This window comes from Budorcas taxicolor, chromosome 25 (genome assembly GCF_023091745.1).
Source record: "Budorcas taxicolor isolate Tak-1 chromosome 25, Takin1.1, whole genome shotgun sequence".
NCBI lineage: Eukaryota > Metazoa > Chordata > Mammalia > Artiodactyla > Bovidae > Budorcas > Budorcas taxicolor.
The window spans coordinates 27,455,029-27,474,957 of NC_068934.1; the positions used below are offsets into that span (position 1 = coordinate 27,455,029).

Sequence of the window (19,929 nt, forward strand, 5' to 3'; positions counted from 1 at the left end):
AACCTAGAACCTGCTGAGAAGAAAATGAACCCTGGAAATCACTCCTCAGTAACTGACTTCATCCTCGCTGGGTTCACAGAGAAACCAGAGCTCCAGATTCCCCTTCTGGTCTTCTTCCTAGGAATCTACTCAGTCACAGTGGTGGGGAACCTGGGCATGATCACACTGATAGGGCTCAGTTCTCACCTGCACACCCCCATGTACTATTTTCTCACCAATTTGTCCTTTATTGATTTCTGTCTTTCCACTGTCATTACCCCCAAAATGCTGGTGAACTTTGTGACAGAGAAAAATATCATCTCCTACCCAGAGTGTATGACTCAGCTCTATTTCTTTATTGCTTTTATTATTGCAGAATGTTATATGCTGGCTGTAATGGCATATGACCGCTATGTTGCCATTTGTAACCCTTTGCTTTACAATGTCATCATGTCTTATTATAGGTGCTTCCAGCTCACAGTGACAGTTTCTATTTTGTGCATCATTGAATCTGCAATCCACACAGGATTTATGTTTAGACTCTATTTCTGCAAGGCCAAGGTGGTTAACCATTATTTCTGTGATGTCTTCCCACTCTTGGAGCTATCCTGTTCTTGCATTTCCATGAATGAATTACTGGCTCTAGTCCTTAGTGCTTTTAATATCCTGATTCCTGTTTTAACCATCCTTGCTTCCTACATTTTCATCCTCTCTACCATCCTTCAAATTCACTCCACTGAAGGCAGGTCCAAAGCCTTCAGCACATGCAGCTCCCATATCTCAGCTGTTGCGGTTTTCTATGGATCTGCAGCGTTCATGTATCTGAAGCCTTCATCTGTGAGCTCTATGAACCAAGGGAAAGTATCTTCTGTGTTTTATACCTGCATTGTACCCATGCTAAACCCTCTGATCTACAGTCTGCGGAATAAGGATGTCAAATTTGCTCTGAAGAAAATTCTGGAGAGTGGAAAATTTAGATAAACAGACAATGTCATAGTGTCATATAAGAAATATGCCTTTGTATATTTTTGAGATTAGTTGTTTGTCAGTTGTTTCTTTTGCTATTATTTTCTCCCATTCAGAAGGCTGTCTTTTCACCCTGCTTATGTTTTCCTTTGTTGTGCAGAAGCTTTTAATTTTAATTAGATCCCACTTGTTTATTTTTGCTTTTATTTCCAGAATTCTGGGAGGTAGATCATAGAGGATCCTGCTGTGATTTATGTCGGAGAGTTTTTTGCCTATGTTCTCCTCTAGGAGTTTTATAGTTTCTGGTCTTACATTTAGATCTTTAATCCATTTTGAGTTTATTTTCGTGTGTGGTGTTAGAAAGTGATCTAGTTTCATTCTTTTACAAGTGGTTGACCAGTTTTCCCAGCACCACTTGTTAAAAAGATTGTCTTTACTCCATTGTATATTCTTGCCTCCTTTGTCAAAGATAAGGTGTCCATATGTGTGTGGATTTATCTCTGAGCTTTCTATTTTGTTCCATTGATCTATATGTCTGTCTTTGTGCCAGTACCATACTGTCTTGATGACTGTCGCTTTGTAGTAGAGGGGTGGGAGGGGGGTTCATGTTTGGGATCGCATGTACACCCGTGGTGGATTCATGTCAATGTATGGCAAAACCAATACAGTATTGTAAAGTAAAATAAAGTAAAAGTAAAATTAAGAAAAAAAAAGAAATATGCCTTTGGTTTGCTGAGATAGGCAATGTTTTAGTTTTATTGTTCAAATTTTTGGAAACTCAGAATCATTTTCTCATGTAATACCTTTCCCAAATTCTCTCTGGGACACTTCCATTGAAACTGTGTTACAGTAACTATGTATGGAGAAACAACAAGAATAAAGTTACAGATTCTTAAGAATTAAAGAAGCTCCAATACAATATTGCAAAGTAATTAACCTCCAATTAAAATAAATTTATATTAAAAAAAGAGCTCCAGTTTGATTAAAAAAAATGCAAACTATGATGATCATCATAAAATAATAATACATGATTAAGATAGTATAAAATATCAAGCAGAAAGCCCAGCACTTTAAAGTAGATGACTTCATTTAGCATTTACAGTTTTCTCTCAGGGCAAGCCCTAGTACTGTTTTATTTTGAAAGCTGAATAAACTGACACTTATTTAGTTTCAGTAAATGTCCATGTTGCCAAGCATAATAAATGACAAGAATCTGGAATATCTGGCTCCAGGACCTGTGATTTTAGTCAAAATATATTGGCCCCAAGTAAATGTGGGTAAGTCTAAGGCCTTACCAGTTATCTTCTTCTACACTTTAATATAGTGTTTCTTATAAGACTGTGCTGCTTTCTTCTCTCGCTCCAATCCTAGTATCACTTTTGTTTCATTTGATATAATGAAAATAATCGAAATATTTCAAACCTGTCCTGATGAAAGGGAAAAAAAAATCAGTTGGAGAGTTACTGCAGAATCTTATGATAGAGTCTCACTAAAGAGATTAAAATTTCTATGCTCAACACCAACAAGTTTTATAAAAGTGGCCCAACGCATTTTTTTTTCCTTTATACTAGTGCACCCCACTCCAGTATTCTTGCCTGGAAAATCCTATGGATGGAGGAGCCTGGTGGGCTGCAGTCCATGGGGACACTAAGAGTCAGACACGACTGAGCGACTTCACTTTCGCTTTTCACTTTCATTTATTGGAGAAGGAAATGGCAACCCACTCCAGTGTTCTTGCCTGGAGAATCCCAGGGATAGAGGAGCCTGGTGGGGTGCCGTCTATGGGGTCGCACAGAGTTGGACACGACTGAAGTGACTTAGCAGTAGCAGCAGTAATGCTGTATTATTAATGGAACAGCTACTTATAGTAGCCAAAAAACAATAATATACAAACAATTGCCATTTTATGTCAGTTTCATCTTAGAATCATTTTTTCTTTCCTTTCATATGATTCCTTATTTGCTTCTGAGCATTTTGTCATTGGGTTACTATAAATCTGGGTCTTCTCTGGTGCCTCAGTGATAAAGAATCTGCCTGCCAATGCAGGACAAGTGGGTCCAATCCCTGATCCCTTGGAGAAGGAAATGGCAACCCTTCCAGTATTCTAGCCTGGGAAATTCCATGGAAAGAAGAGCTTGGTGGGCTACAGTCCAGGGGCATCAAAATAAAGTCGGGCATGACTTAGAGACTAAGTAACAACAACTATTAATTCTTATGAAATTCTAAATGCACAGCTGTCTTCTGTCTCTTCTCAGTTCAAACCATTGTACTCATTACTGACAGGTCAATGTTCTTTCAGTTCAGTTCATTTCAGTTGCTCAGTTGTGTCCGACTCTTTGCGACCCCACGAATTGCAGCACTCCAGGCCTCTCTGTCCATCACCAACTCCTGGAGTTCACTCAAACTCATGTCCATCGAGGCAGTGATGCCATCCAGCCATCTCATCCTCTGTCGTCCCCTTCTCCTCCTGTCCCCAATCCCTCCCAGCATCAGAGTCTTTTCCAATGAGTCAACTCTTCGCATGAGGTGGCCAAAGTATTGGAGTTTCAGCTTTAGCATCATTCCTTCCAAAGAACACCCAGGACTGATCTCCTTCAGAATGGACTGGTTGGATTTCCTTGCAGTCCAAGAGACTCTCAAGAGTCTTCTCCAACACCACAGCTCAAAAGCATCAATTCTTTGGCACTCAGCTTTCTTCACAGTCCAACTTTCACATCCATACATGACCACTGGAAAAACCATAGCCTTGGCTAGATGGACCTTTGTTGGCAAAGTAATGTCTCTGCTTTTGAATATGCTATCTAGGTTGGTCATAACTTTTCTTCCAAGGAGTAAGCGTCTTTTAATTTCATGGCTACAGTCACCATCTGCAATGATCTTGGAGCCCCCCAAAATAAAGTCTGACACTGTTCTCACTGTTTCCCCATCTATTTCCCATGAAGTGATGGGAGCAGATGCCATGATCTTAGTTCTCTGAATGTTGAACTTTAAGCCAACTTTTTCACTCTCCTCTTTCACTTTCACCAAGAGGCTTTTTAGTTCCTCTTCACTTTCTGCCATAAGGGTGGTGTCATCTGCATATCTGAGGTTATTGATATTTCTCCCGGCATTCTTTGGATAGTGTTTAAACTTATTCACCTGTAGTGTCTAAGTATAGAACAAAAATACATATAACGTAATATTATTTACTACCCTTGTATTTAATTATCCATTCATTCATGGATGTCAGACATTCATCTTCCAAGTACTCTCATATTATTTGCCTTAGTTTTCATCAGTAGTATAAAAGAAGGTAAATGGCTACAATTAAAATTCCTATCCTATCAATTAAAATAAATTTTAAAAAAGATTAAAAAAACTATCATAGTCATAATTCCTACTCTGTTATATATATAATTTAGAATACATATATACATGTATTTATATATGTATATACATATGTACACGTACATATATTCCTTCTAATGAATATTCAGGATTGATTTCCTTGAAGATTTACTGGTTTGATCTCTTTGCAGTCCAAGAGACTCTCAAGAGAGTCTCTCCAACACCACGGTTCAAAAACATCAAGTCTTTGGTGTTAAGCCTTTATGGTCCAACTCTCACATCCATACATGATTACTATAGAAACCAAAGCTTTGACTAGATGGATCTTGGTCAGCAAACTAATATCTCTGCTTTTTAATATGGTGTTTTGTTTGGTCATAGCTTTTCTTCCAAGGAGCAAGTGTCTTTTAATTTCACAGCTGCAGTCACCATCTGCGGTGGTTTTGGAGCCCAAGAAACTAAAGTATGTTGCTATTTCCATTGTTTCCCCATTTATTTGCCATGAAGTGATTGGACAGGATGCCATGGTCTTAGTTTTTTGAATGTTAAGTTTTAAGCCAGGCTTTTCACTCTCCTCTTTCACCCTCATTAAGAGGCTCATTAGTTCCTCTTCTTTTTCTGCCATGAGGGTGGTGTCATCCGCATATCTGAGATTATTGATATTTCTTCCAGCAATGTTGGTTCCAGCTTGTGCTTCATCTGGCTCAGCATTTTGCATGATATACTCTGCATACAAGTTAAATAAGTTGACATATACAGCTTTGAACTTTACCAAACTCCAACTCTCTTTCTTGCTTTTTTTTTACTCAGCACACTGAAGTAGCTGTAAATCATAGTCTGCTCACCTATAAGGTGGAATTCCAGACACACATATTTCCCTTCAAATATCCCAGAATCCTGCAGCCACAGAAAATCCAGTGCTAAAGAAACTGTTTAATGCACAGATGTGGGGCATCTTGCTTGAATCTGAAAGAACTCTAGGGAAGGTGTTCAAAACAAGAGGTCTTCTACCCTTTTTTTTCCCCAAGTGGTCCATAGATGAATAGCAGTGACAAGATCTGAGAGATTTTATCTAAAATGCATAATTTCAAATCCATTTATAAGACTTACTATCAGAATCTGCTTTTGATCAACATCCTTAGGTTATTCCTGTTTACATTAAAGGTTGAGAAGTTTTCAAAAAGTACTGATATTTTACATTATCCTCTAAAAATTTGACTTTATTGACATATGGTGTACCCTGGGTATTGAAAAAAAAAAAAAACCTCCCATGTTTACTTGAAATGAATATTCAAAATTGAGAAACACTAACGCATGCAAGTGTAAACTGATAATAATAATTAAACTGATATGTTTTAACTATAGTATCTTTCCACACTTGAGTGTCCAATTTAATTTGATTCAGTTAAATGTTAGACTATTTCCAGTTTTCTGATTTTGGAACAAAAAATAAAAATATACAAGAAAATACAAAATGGAATATGAAAATAGAAGGAATAAGAAACAAAAGTGCCTAATAAAATGTTTCTTTATATATGTAACCTAGCAACTAGAGTGTTTAATACTGAGGATCTCAAAAATTAATAATTACATCAATATTCTGAATTCTTACACCAAAACTTCAAATCAACTATATATAGGTTTGACTTTTGAATCAATATTTATATTTACTATTTACAATTAAAATAATTGTATTTTTATACATGGTTAATTAATTTTAATTCATTATTTTAAAATCTGTTGTCCTAGTAACATTAAGATAATTAGGGCAGAAATAAATGAAAGAGAAACAAAGGAGACTATAGCAAAAATCAGCAAAACTAAGAGCTGGTTTTTGACTTGTAAAAGAACACTTTCTAACACCATACACAAAAATAAATTCAAAATGGACTAAAGATCTAAATGTAAGACAAGAAACTGTAAAACTCCTAAAGGAGAACATAGGCAAAACACTCTCTGACATACATCACAGCAGGATCCTTTATGACCCACCTCCCAGAATATTGGAAATAAAAGCAAAAATAAACAAAATGGAACCTAATTAAAATTAAAAGCTTCTGCACAACAAAGGAAACTGTAAGCAAGGTGAAAAGACAGCCTTCAGAATGGGAGAAAATAATAGCAAATGAAGCAACTGACAAACAACTAATCTCAAAAATATACAAGCAACTCCTGCAGCTCAATTCCAGAAAAATAAACGATCCAATCAAAAAATGGGCCAAAGAACTAAACAGACATTTCTCCAAAGAAGACATACAGGTGGCTAACAAACACATGAAAAGATGCTCAACGTCACTCATTATCAGAGAAGTGCAAATCAAAAACACAATGAGGTACCATTTCATGCCAGTCAGAATGGCTGTTATCCAAAAATCTACAAGCAGTAAATGCTGGAGAGGGTGTGGAGAAAAGGGAACCCTCCTACACTGTTGGTGGGAATGCAAACTAGTATAGTCATTATGGAGAACAGTGTGGAGATTCCTTAAAAAGCTGGAAATAGAACTGCCTTATGACCCAGCAATCCAACTGCTGGGCATATACACCAAGGAAACCAGAATTGAAAGAGGCACGTGTACCCCAATGTTCATCACAGCACTGTTTATAATAGCCAGGACATGAAAGCAACCTAGATGTCCATCAGCAGATGAATGGATAACAAAGCTGTGGTACATATACACAATGGAGTATTACTCAGCCATTAAAAAGAATACATTTGAATCAGTTCTAATGAGGTGGATGAAACTGGAGCCTGTTATACAGAGTGAAGCAAGCCAGAAAGAAAAACACCAATACAGTATACTAACGCATATATATGGAATTTAGAAAGATGGTAATGAAACCCTGTATGTGAGACAGCAAAAGAGACACAAATGTATAAAACAGTCTTTTGGACTCTGTGGGAGAGGGCAAGGGTGGGATGATTTGGGAGAATGGCACTGAAACTTGTATAATATCATATGTGAAACAAATCGCCAGGCCAGGTTCGATGCATGATACAGGATACTTGGGGCTGGTGCACTTGGATGATGCAGAAGGATGGTATGGGGAGGGAAGAGGTAGGGGGGTTTAGGATGGGGAACACGTGTACACCCGTGGTGAGTTCCTGTCGATGTATGGCAAAACCAATACAATATTGTAAAGTAATTAGCCTCCAATTAAAATAAATAAATTTATATTAGAAGGCTAGTTTTTGGAGAGGATAAATAAAATAGAGAAGCCATTAGCCAGATTCATCAAGAATTAGGAATGAAAATGGAGAAATCACGACAGATAACACAGAAATACAAAGGATCATAACAGACTACTATCAGCAACTATATGCCAATAAAATAGACAACTTGGAAGAAATGGACAAATTCTTAGAAAAGTATAACCTTCCAAAACTGAACCAGGAAGAAATAGAAAATCTTAACAGATCCATCACAAGCACTGGAATCGAAACTGTAACAAAAATCTTCCAACAAACAAAAGCCCAGGACCAGATGGCTTCACAGGTGAATTCTACCAAAAGTTTAAAGAAGAGCTAACACCTATTCTACTCAAACTCTTCCAGAAAATTGCAGAGGAGTGTAAACTGTCAAACTCATTCTATGAGGCCACCATCACCCTAGTACCAAAACCAGACAAAGATGACATACAAAAATGAAAACTATAGGCCAATATCACTGCTGAACATAGACGCAAAATTCTAGCAAACAGAATCCAACAAAATATTAAAAAGATCATACATCTTGACCAAGTGGGCTTTATCCCAGGGTTGCAAAGATTCTTCAATATTTGCAAATCTATCAGTGTGACACACCACATTAACAAATTGAAAGATAAAAACCATATGATTACCTCAATAGATGCAGAGAAAGTCTCTGACAAAATTCGATATCCATTTATGGCAAAAACCCTCCAGAAAGAAGGCAGAGAGGGAACATACCTCAACGTAATAAAAAGCCATATATGATAAACCCACAGCAAATATTATCCTCACTGGTGAAAAATTGAAAGCATTTCCCCTAAAGACAGGAACAAGACAAGGGTGTCCATTCTAACCACTACTATTCAACATAGTTTTGGAAATTTTAGCCACAGCAATCAGAGAAGAAAGAGGAATAAATGAAATCCAGATTGGATAAGAAGTAAAACTCACTGTTTGCATGTGATATGATCCTCTACATAGAAAACCCTCAGGACACCACCAGAAAATTACTGGAGCTAATAAATAAATCTGATTTCAGTGTTTACCATCTGGTAATGTCCATGTATAGAATCTTTTGTGTTGTTGGAAGAGGGTGTTTGCTATGACCAGTGCGTTCTCTTGGCAGAACTCTATTAGCTTTTGCCCTGCTTCATTCTGTACTCCAAGGCCAAATTTGCCTGTTATTCCAGGTGTTTCTTGACTTTCTACTTTTGCATTCCAGTCCCCTATAATGAAAAGGACATCTTTTGGGGGTGTTTGTTCTAAAAGGTCTTGTAGGTCTTCATAGAACAGTTCAAGTTCAGCTTCTTCAGCATTACTTGTTGGGGCATAGACTTGGATTACTGTGATGTTGAACGGTTTGCCTTGGAAAGGAACAGAGATCATTCTGTCATTTTTGAGATTGCATCCAAATACTGCATTTCAGACTCTTTTGTTGACTATGATGGCTACTCCATTTCTTTTAAGGGATTCCTGCCCACAGTAATGGGGCATCTGAGTTAATGGTTATCTGAGTTAAATTCACCCATTCCAGTCCATTTTAGTTCGCTGATTCCTAGAATGTCAATGTTCACTCTTTCCATCTCCTGTTTGACCATTTATAATTTGCCTTGATCCATGGACCTAATAGTCCAGGTTCCTATGCAACAGTGCTTTTATAGCATCAGACCTTGCTTTTGTCACCAGTCCCATCCACAACTGGGTGTTATTTTTGGTTTGGCTCCATCCCTTCATTCTTTCTGGAGTTATTTCTCCACTGATCCCCAGTACGATATCGGGCACCTACCGACCTGCGGAGTTTTTCTTTCAGTGTCCTGTCTTTTTTTTTGCCTTTTCATACTATTCACGGGGTTCTCAAGGCAAGAATACTGAAGTGGTTTGCCATTCCCTTCTCCAGTGGACAACATTCTGTCAGACCTGTCCATCATGACCTGTCCATCTTGGGTGGCCCCACATGGCATGGCTTAGTTTCACTGAGTTAGACAAGGCTGTGGTCCATCCGATCAGATTGGCTAGTTGTCTCTGATTGTGGTTTCAGTCTGTCTACCCTCTGATACCTTCTCTTACCACCTACCGTCTTCCTTGGATTTCTCTTACCTTGGATGTGGGATATCTTTTCATGGCTGCTCCAGCAAAGCTGCTTATTTAACTTATATGCAGAGTACATCATGAGGAACACTGGGCTGGAGGAAGGACTAGCTGGAATCAAGATTGCTGGGAGAAATATCAATAACCTCAGATATGCAGATGACACCACCCTTATGGCAGAAAGTGAAGAGGAACTAAAAAGCCTCTTGATGAAAGTGAAAGAGGAGAGTGAAAAAGTTGGATTAAAGCTCAACGTTCAGAAAATGAAGATCATGGCATCCGGTCCCATCACTTCATGGGAAATAGATGGGGATACAGTGGAAACAGTGTCAGACTAATTTTGGGGGCTCTAAAATCACTTCAGATGGTGACTGCAGCCATGAAATTAAAAGATGCATACTCCTTGGAAGAAAAGTTATGACCAACCTAGATAGCATACTCAAAAGCAGAGACATTACTTTGCTGACTAAGGTCCATCTAGTCAAGGCTATGGTTTTTCCAGTAGTCATGTGTGGATGTGAAAGTTGGACTGTGAAGAAAGCTGAGTGCCGAAGAATTGATGCTTTTGAATTGTGGTGTTGGAGAAGACTCTTGAGAATCTCTTGGACTGCAAGGAGATCCAACCAGTCCATTCTGAAGGAGATCAGTCCTGGGTGTTCTTTGGAAGGAATGATGCTAAAGCTGAAACTCCAATACTTTGGCCACCTCATGTGAAGAGTTGACTCATTGGAAAAAACTCTGATGTTGGGAGGGATTGGGGGCAGGAGGAGAAGGGGACGACCAAGGATGAGATGGCTGGATGGCATCACTGACTCTATGGACGTGAGTCTGAGTGTACTCCGGGAGCTGGTGATGGACAGGGAGGCCTGGTGTGCTGCAATTCATGGGGTCGCAAAGAGTCAGACACGATGGAGTGACTGAACTGAACTGAACATCCCTGTCCCCATCCTGACCATCCTCAGCTCCTTCATTTTCCTAATTTCCAGCATCATCCACATTTGGTCCACAGACGACAGGTCCAAAACCTTCAACACATGCAGCTCGCACATCTCAGCTGTTACTATTTTCCATGGATCTCTAACATTCATGAATCTGCATCCATCATCTGTGAGCTCCATGGACTAAGGGGATGTGTCCTCTGTGTTTCATCCTATTGCTCTGCCCATACTGAATCCCCTGTTCTCCAGCCTCAGGGATACCGATGTCGATGTTGCCGTGACGAAAATCCTTGAGAGAAAGTTTTTGTGACCAGACATAACATAAGCATGCTATTTTAGATCTAGTCTTTTTTTATTACATTGTTGGATGTTTGGTTCTCTTACTTCAAAATCCTTACCAGAGCTTAAAATCTGAGTTAAGAACCCCTTAATGCTTTTTTCAGTTCAGTTCAGTTCAGTTGCTCAGTCTTGTCTGACTCTTTGCGACCCCATGAATCGCAGCACGCCAGGCCTCCCTGTCCATCACCAACTCCTGGAGTTCACGCAAACTCATGTCCATCGAGTCGGTGATGCCATCCAGCCATCTCATCCTCTGTCGTCCCCTTTTCCTCCTGTCCCCAATCCCTCCCAGCATCAGAGTCTTTTCCAATGAGTCAACTGTTCGCATGAGGTGGACAAAGTTTTGGAGTTTCAGCTTTAGCACCAGTCCTTCCAGTGAACACCCAGGATTGATCTCCTTTAGAATGGACTGGTTGGATCTCCCTGTAGGCCAAGGGACTCTCAAGAGTCTTCTCCAACACCACAGTTCAAAAGCATCAATTCTTTGGTGCTCAGCTTTCTTCACAGTCCAACTCTCACATCCATACATGACTACTGGAAAAACCATAGCCCTGACTAGATGGACCTTTGTTGACAAAGTAATGTGTCTGCTTTGGAATATGCTATCTAGGTTGGTCATAACTTCCCTTCCAAGGAGTAAGCATCTTTTAATTTCATGGGTGTAGTCACCATCTGCAGTGATTTTGGAACCCCCCCCCCAATAAAATCTGACACTGTTTCCACTGTTTCCCCATCAAAATCAATTAAATTTATGTTTAAAGAGTTCTTCTAAGATCTGCAATAAAACTGATGATATCCTAAATTATTTCTATACAAAAATTTAGAAGCATGAACTTAAGTAGCTTCTGTCTCAAACCCCAGTTAGGTAATATAACTTGTGAACACCTTATTTCTTAAGTCATTAAATAAAGTCAACAACCCAATATCCTTGAAAGAAAATGCTTGGTTTCAAACATGTAGCATACATGTGTTAAAATATAATATGTATATTTGTTATCTGATGGGGCAACATAACAAATCTGGAGATACAGTGATATCTAAAACTTGAAAACTCCAGTCTAGAATACCATGGTTCCCATACCCAGAACAGAAAAGCACTTCACCTCTATTGACATTGAGGAAATTCTTGCTATGTTGAATTTTACCACATGTAAATTATAGTTCAATAAATTTGGTTTCAAGATAAGGAGAAAATATGACCTATATTGTTGCAGTCAGAGTTGCAGATCTTCCTAGATTGCCTCCTTGAACCAGAACATGATTTTTTTATTACTCTGTACTTTAAGCAAACAATATCTAGTAAACTTTTTTTAATAATAAGTGACATCTATATATTGTTCCTCAATATTTCTTTTATTTATAGAGTTAGTTAAAGTCATCAACTTATGATATTTCTTCAGGAACTATTCATGGGGTTATGCTAATAACCAGTTACATGTTAAAATATTTCAAGTACTACTGTTTTATAAATACATCATGGCACCTAAATACAGTTAATATAGGTCAAAGAGAAAATAATAGTTCAAATATTGCACACAAAGATTTTTTTCCTGATTTTTTATTGATTGCTTGTGTGAAATCACTTTAGAGTGTTACTTTAATGCATGTCTTAAAAATTTCCTAAAATTTTGAATTCTTAGATAGCTTCACATGAAATTCACTGGAGCTCTAATGAGATCTATCACATCCTTGTTTCCAACCAATAATCTAACAAAAACAATAAATTGCAACTATATGACACTATTAAACATCTGAGAGTCCATGGGAGAAAAGGGAATTGCTATTGTAACTTTTCCCAAGAGTTGATACTTGTGGGTTTTATCCTAACTGGAGATCATTAGCATTATTTGTTCCTCATCTGATTCTTAGCATCAATACTCAGAGTATAAATCTCCATTTATATCAACCAACCATTGCAGAGGACCATCGACTTCAACAGAGGTCAGGACCAGTGATTCAAAATTGTTACCACAGACTCTTCTAGGTTATGACCCTACGACAACAAGGAGTCCAGCAAGGTTAGTACTCAGAACTGTCTACCAGCATCACCAGAACCATTTTTTAAATAGAGCAGAAGATGTTTTCGGAGCAAGAGGGATGTATTTGAATCCCAGTCCTGGACTTTAAAAGGTTGGATCTCTATCTCTGTTTTAGCTTCCTCACAGTGCATTAAGAGATGCGAGTAGCTATTTTTCTGTCTCTATCTGTCCTCACTCTACTATCAACACTCCCTGAGGAGCAAAGTTTCCCTTACCATCTCTCTGTCCCCACTGGATAAATGTATGGCCAGTATTTATTTGTTTACTCACTTCAGCTCAGGCAGTGTGAGAGAGCTTCTTTCACTTGTGTTGGAGTCTATGTTAAATTATCACTACAATCCTTTCAATAATTTTATTAAAAATCATATTTATTGATAACTGTATGTAAGATATTGTGCCAAGCATTGCACTGAGTTTACAGTCTAGTACAGAAGAAAAGCCAATAAGTAACTCATAATAATTGATAAAGAATTAAGCATGTTCTAAATGTAAACATAAGAAGGGTATTCCTCAGCACATAGAAAATGGTCTTATTAACTGGGTTTTCATTATTAAAGCCCTTAACTTAAGGACCCTAACTATTGAATAGATTTCATCAGATACACTGGGAATGTGTGAGAGAAGATAAAGAAATATGATGAGTGATAAAAGAAATTCTATCAAATGCTGTTTTGTGTCATCAATAAATCATGTGATACCTGGTGGGATATAAAAATAAAAGATTTTGTTATTGGGTGAAATAAATCATTGAATGACAGACATTTATTCAAATTTTATTTGGCAACCTTGGAAAATATTGTATTTAAGAGATTAATATTTAATAACAATTTCAAATTTCTGTATGGTAATGTATTTAGGTAGAAAGGAGAAACAAGAAAATGTCTTAATGAAAAAAATAAAAAAATCCCAGCCATCATAGAAGGAATGAAAATGCCACTGAGACAAAAGATATAATGGAAAGCAACTCAATAGATTAAAACTAAAATAACATTGACAGAATCCAGTTCTTACCAATGGTATGGGACTGTGGTAAGCACCTCATAGGAATCATTTATCTGAATTTACACAGAAGGTGGATTTTAGCATACCTGTTTTTTCAGAGAGTTGAAGAGTAGACATATTGTCTCAAGAGTCCATAGCAAGAATGGGGTTGAGCTAAGGATTTGATCCCCTATTGTCTAACATAATCAGGATCCATTAGAATGAAGATATTAGAAGTACATTGAATCCAACTACCCATTAGATGTGTCCTAAAGAATATCTGCTATGTACGTGGTTATTCAGTCTGTGCTTCCACTTTTATGACTGTCAGCTCAGGGTGGGTCTGATGATAGGGATGTTTGTCTTTGTTGTAAAAGGTATATTGAGATATAAAATGTCTGCCAAGCAGTTATATTTCTGCCTTCTTGGGTCAAATTCCAGGGAAAAGGAAGCTCAGACATTAAAGCATCAGATCTCAGGTGAAATGAAACTATTTTTCAGATATTTTCAGTTGAGATATTACTAAAGAAGACAATCCCAGCTAATATAACTACTTTCCACAGACTTGTGAATCCTCTCTGCATTAATTATAGAAAGTATACATTACTATTACTTATTATAAATGAAAGGAAAAATCTACACTCTTCGACATGCATGATATTAATATATAAACATAGAAACTTGGAGGAAAGATGAGTACTCAGAAATAATACTAGAACATTCCTTTTGGCTGACTTTAAAAATTCATAAATTCTTGTGTCTCTTAAACATTATGAAGTATCATAATTATAAAGTTCTTAAAGTTTACAATTTCTATTCTAGTTCAACCAGAATGATCGTTTGTCCTACAGTAGCAGGATATACTGGAAAATTCCCTTCATTATGTTTGTCCTTTGATGAGGGATAACGAATCCCTGCAGAATTACTCTCTGCCTCTCACACCCACAAACACACACACACACACACACACACACACACACACACCCTCATTTTCCTTTTTTCTTTAAACTTAGAACCTGCTGAGAAGATAATGGACCCTGGAAATCACTCCTCAGTGACTGAGTTCATTCTTGCTGGGCTCACAGAACGACCACAACTCCAGCTGCCCCTTTTCCTCTTCTTCTTAGGAATCTACGTGGTCACAGTGGTGGGGAACCTGGGCATGATCATACTGATTGGGCTCTGTTCTCTCCTGAACACCCCCATGTATTATTTCCTCAGCAATTTGTCCTTTATTGATCTCTGTCAGCCCACTGTCATTGCTCCCAAAATGCTGGTGAACTTTGTGACAGAGAAGAACATCATCTCCTACCCTGAATGCATAACTCAGCTCTATTTCTTTCTTCTTTTTATAATTGCAGAGAGTTATATGTTGGCTGAAATGGCATATGAACGCTCTGTTGCTATCTGTAACCCCTTGCTCTATAATGCCATCATGTCTAATTATAGGTGCTTCCAGCTCACAGCAACAGGTTATATCTTGTGCTTCATTCATTCGACATTCCATATTTGCCTTATGTTGAGATTCTATTTCTTCAAAGCCAATGTGATTAACCATTATTTCTGTGATGTTTTTCCACTTATGGAGCTATCCTGTTCTAGCATCTATTTCAACAAATTATTGACTCTAGTCCACAGTTCTTTCAACGTCCTGATTCCTGCCTTAACTATTCTTACCTCCTACATCTTTATCCTCTACAAAATCTTCCACATCTACTCCACGAAGGGCAGGTCCAAAGCCTTCAGCACTTGCAGTTCCCACATCTTGGCTGTTGCTGTTTTCTATGGATCTGCAGCATTCATGTACCTGCAGCCATCATCTGTGAGCCCCATGGACCAAGGGAAAGTGTCTTCTGTGTTTTATACCTGCATTGTGCCCATGCTAAATCCTTTAATCTACAGTTTGCAGAATAAGGTTGTCAAGTTGGCCCTGAGGAAAATCCTGTACAGTGGAAAATGTAGATGAATAGATCAGTGTCATGGTCTCATATTGGAAGTAAAAGTTTGCTTCTGCAAGTGCTGAAGGCTTTGGATACACAATGTTTTAGTTTTACTGTTCAAATTTTTGGAAATTCAATGTAATTTCCCCATACAATAATTTCCCCAAATTTTCTGCAGGCTAATTCCTTTGAGTTCGTGTTATATTGACTATATATGGAGAAATATCAAGATTAAAGTCAAAGACTTTGGGGACTGGAGAAAGATGGCGGAGGAATAGGACGGGAAGACCACTTTCTCCCTCACAAATTCCTCAAAAGAACATTTCAACGCTGAGCAAACTCCACAAAACAACTTCTGTAGGCTGGCAGAGGTCATCAGGCATCCAGAAAAGCAGACCATTGTCTTCAAAAACAGGTAGGAAAAAATATAAAAGACGAAAAAGGAGACAAAGGAGGTGGGGAGGGAGCTCCGTCCCGGGAAGGGAAGCCCGTCCCGGGAAGGGAATTTTAAGAAGAGAGGTTTCCAAACACCAGGAAACACTCTCCCTGCTGAGTCAGTGGCGAATCTTGGAAACACAGAGGGCAACATAACAGGAAGGAAAAATAAAGAAATAATTAAGACCAAGAGATTACAAGCCCAACAGTAACTCCCCCAGCGGAAAAGCAGCACAGACGCCTGCATCCGCCATTGGGAAGTGGGGGCAGGGCAGGGACGCGCGGGAGGCGCAGGCTGCAGTGCTTTGTAAGAATCGGGCAGGAATGCCCCACACGCAACCAGAACGATCTAACTTGGGCTAGCAAACCAGACTGTGGGATAGCTACCGCCTGAAAAGCTCGAACATAAGACACTGCCAGGACCGAGCACAGAACAAAGGACGGAACGGAAAAAGCTGGCTGCAGACCATCCCCCACCGGGGACAGGCAGCCAGAGCCGTAAGGACTGGAAAGGGGCAATTGCAGACCCGGAGAGACTTTACTTACCTAACTGCAAGCAGGCCTCTTTGCTAAGACTTCTGGGGGTGCTGGACACTCACAATCTGCCTCACGGGGGACACCAGCGGTCCACCCAGAAAGCTGAGCAGCAGCGGCAGAGAAGGTGACACGCCGCGGCGATCGCGCTCGCCAAACTCCTGAGCTACTCGGACCTGGGAAGGGCACAAAGCGCAGTCCCAGCCGAATCTGTGCCTCTGAGGGCGGCCTGAGCGGCTTGGACCGGGGAAGTGCACGCAGCCTAGGGCCGGCCCCAGACGGTTCCCGGCTGAGCATCGTAGAGCCGGAGCGGTTTGTACGCCGCAAGAAGGGACAAGTCAGGCGGGGCTGAGACACTGTGCACACGACAGTGCTATTTGTTTGCAGCATCCCCCCTCCCCACAGCGCGACTGAACTAGTGAGCCTAAAAAACCAGCAAACAGAAGAAGTTAAACAGAGGGAACCACCTTGGAAGTGATCCCACACGGCCCAAAACATCAGAGAACGGCCAGATATATTTTTAATAATTTTAAAATCATTCCTTTTTTTTTTTTCTTCTTTTTTTTCTAACTATTTTTTTAATTGTTAAGTCTTCTATTTATCCTCTAATTTTTATTTCTATAACCTACTATTACTATTTAAAAAAAAAAAAAGACTTTTTTTTTTTTTTTTTTTTTTTTTAAGGCAAACACCATATATAGCCTTTGGATGGTTGGTGGTTTTTTGTTTTTTTTTTTTTGGTTTGTTTTGTTTTTTTGTTTGTTTGTTTTTTAAATAATTCTTGTGTGTTTTTTTTCTTTCTTCCTTTTTCCTTCTGCTTCTTTTCTTTAATATTGTATTTTTTAAAATCCAACCTCTACTCTAGATTTTTAATCTTTGCTCTTAGGTTTCTGTTGTCAATTTTGTACATTTAAAAACCCAAACTTCACTACCCAAGTTTACCTGAGAGCGAGATTACTGGCTTGACCACTCTCTCCTCCTTTGGACTCTCCTTTTTCTCCACCAGGTGGCCTCTGTCTCTTTTCTCCCCCATCTCTTCTCTATCCAACTCTGTGAATCTCTGTGTGTTCCAGACAGTGGAGAACACCTAAGGAACTGGTTACTGGCAGGATTTGTCTCTCTCCTTCTCATTCCTCTCTCTTATCCTCCTGGTCACCTCTGTCTACTTCCTTCCTCTCCTCTTCCCCGTATAACTCCGTAAATACCTCTGAGCGGTCCAGACTATAGAACACACATAAGGAAGTGACTACTGGCTAGCTTGCTCTCTCCTCTTTTGATCTCACCACATCTAATTCCAGTTACCTCTAACTACCCCCTCCATCTTCTCTTCTCCTTGTAACTCAGTGAACCTCTCTGAGTGTCCCTCAATGTGGAGAAACTTTTCATCTTTAACCTAGATGTTTTATCATCGGTGCTGTATAGATGGAGAAGTCTAGAGGCTACTGTAAAAATAAAACTGAAAACCAGAAGCAGGAGGCTTAAATCCAAAGCCTGAAAACATTAGAGAACTCTTGAATTCAGGGAACATTAAGCAATAGGAGCTCATCAAATGCCTTCATACCTACACCGAAACCAAGCTCCACCCAAGGGCCAACAAGTTCCAAAACAAGACATACCACTCAAATTCTCCAGCAACACAGGAACACTCCCCTGAGCTTCAATATACAGGCAGCTCAAAATTATTCCAAAACCCTTGATGTCTCATAACCCATTACTGGTCACTCCACTGCACTCCAGAGAGAAGAAACCCAGCTCCACCCACCAGAACTCCAACACAAGCCTCCCTAACCAGGAAACCTTGACAAGCCACTGATAGAACCCCACCCACAGTGAGGAAGCTCCATAATAAAGAAAACTCCACAAACTACCAGAATATAAAAAGGCCACCCCAAACCCAGCAATATAACCAAGATGAAGAGACAGAGGAATACTCAGCAGGTAAAGGAACAGGAGAGTTGCCCACCAAACCAAACAAAAGAGGAAGAAGTAGGGAATCTACCTGAGAAGGAATTCCGAATATTGATAGTGAAAATGATCCAAAATCTTGAAATCAAAATGGAATCACAGATAAATAGCCTAGAGACAAGGATTGAGAAGATGCAAGAAAGGTTTAACAAGGACCTAGAAGAAATAAAAAAGAGTCAAAATATAATGAATAACGCAATAAATGAGATCAGAAACACTCTGGAGGCAACAAATAGTAGAATAACGGAGGCAGAAGATAGGATTAGTGAAATAGAAGATAGAATGGTAGAAATAAATGAATCAGAGAGGAAACAAGAAAAACGAATTAAAAGAAATGAGGACAATCTCAGAGACCTCCAGGACGATATGAAATGCTCCAACATTCGAATTATAGGAGTCCCAGAAGAAGAAGACAGAAAGAAAGATCATGAGAAAATCCTTGAGGAGATAATAGTTGAAAACTTCCCTAAAATGGGGAAGGAAATAATCACCCAAGTCCAAGAAACACAGAGAGTTCCAAATAGGATAAACCCAAGGCGAAACACCCCAAGACACATATTAATCAAATTAACAAAGATCAAACACAAAGAACAAATATTAAAAGCAGCAAGGGAAAAACAACAAATAACACACAAGGGGATTCCCATAAGGATAACAGCTGATCTTTCAATAGAAACTCTTCAGGCCAGGAGGGAATGGCAAGACATACTTAAAGTGATGAAAGACAATAACCTACATCCCAGATTACTGTACCCAGCAAGGATCTCATTCAAATACGAAGGAGAAATCAAAAGCTTTACAGAGAAGCAAAAGCTGAGAGAATTCAGCACCACCAAACCAGCTCTCCAACAAATTCTAAAGGATATTCTCTAGACAGGAAACATGAAAAGGGTGTATAAACCCGAACCCAAAACAATAAAGTAAATGATAACGGGATCATACTTATCAATAATTACCTTAAATGTAAATGGGTTGAATGCCCCAACCAAAAGGCAAAGACTGGCCGAATGGATACAAAAACAAGACCCCTCTATATGCTGCTTACAAGAGACCCACTTCAAAACAAGGGACACATACAGACTGAAAGTGAAGGGCTGGAAAAAGATATACCACGCAAATAGAGACCAAAAGAAAGCAGGAGTGGCAATACTCATATCCGATAAAATAGACTTTAAAACAAAGGCTGTGAAAAGAGACAAAGAAGGCCA

General features: G+C 39.0%; 2 protein-coding genes across 2 annotated transcripts; both read left to right on the forward strand.

Moving 5' to 3' along the window:
- LOC128068745 (putative olfactory receptor 8G3) lies at positions 1–960 on the forward strand. Its single transcript, XM_052661945.1, has one exon. It carries the CDS (start codon positions 25–27, stop codon positions 958–960), a length of 936 nt encoding a protein of 311 aa, XP_052517905.1. The 5' UTR covers positions 1–24.
- A 13,878-nt stretch (positions 961–14,838) lies between these two features.
- Positions 14,839–15,813, forward strand: LOC128068877 (putative olfactory receptor 8G3). The gene has a single exon (XM_052662127.1). The coding sequence runs from the start codon at positions 14,878–14,880 to the stop codon at positions 15,811–15,813; it is 936 nt and encodes a 311-aa protein (XP_052518087.1). The 5' UTR covers positions 14,839–14,877.
- Positions 15,814–19,929: the final 4,116 nt, after the last annotated feature.

Excerpts from the sequence above, each read along its gene's own strand:
- LOC128068745 (XM_052661945.1), top strand. The coding sequence starts at position 25 with ATGAACCCTGGAAATCACTCCTCAGTAACTGACTTCATCCTCGCTGGG.
- LOC128068877 (XM_052662127.1), top strand. The coding sequence starts at position 14,878 with ATGGACCCTGGAAATCACTCCTCAGTGACTGAGTTCATTCTTGCTGGG.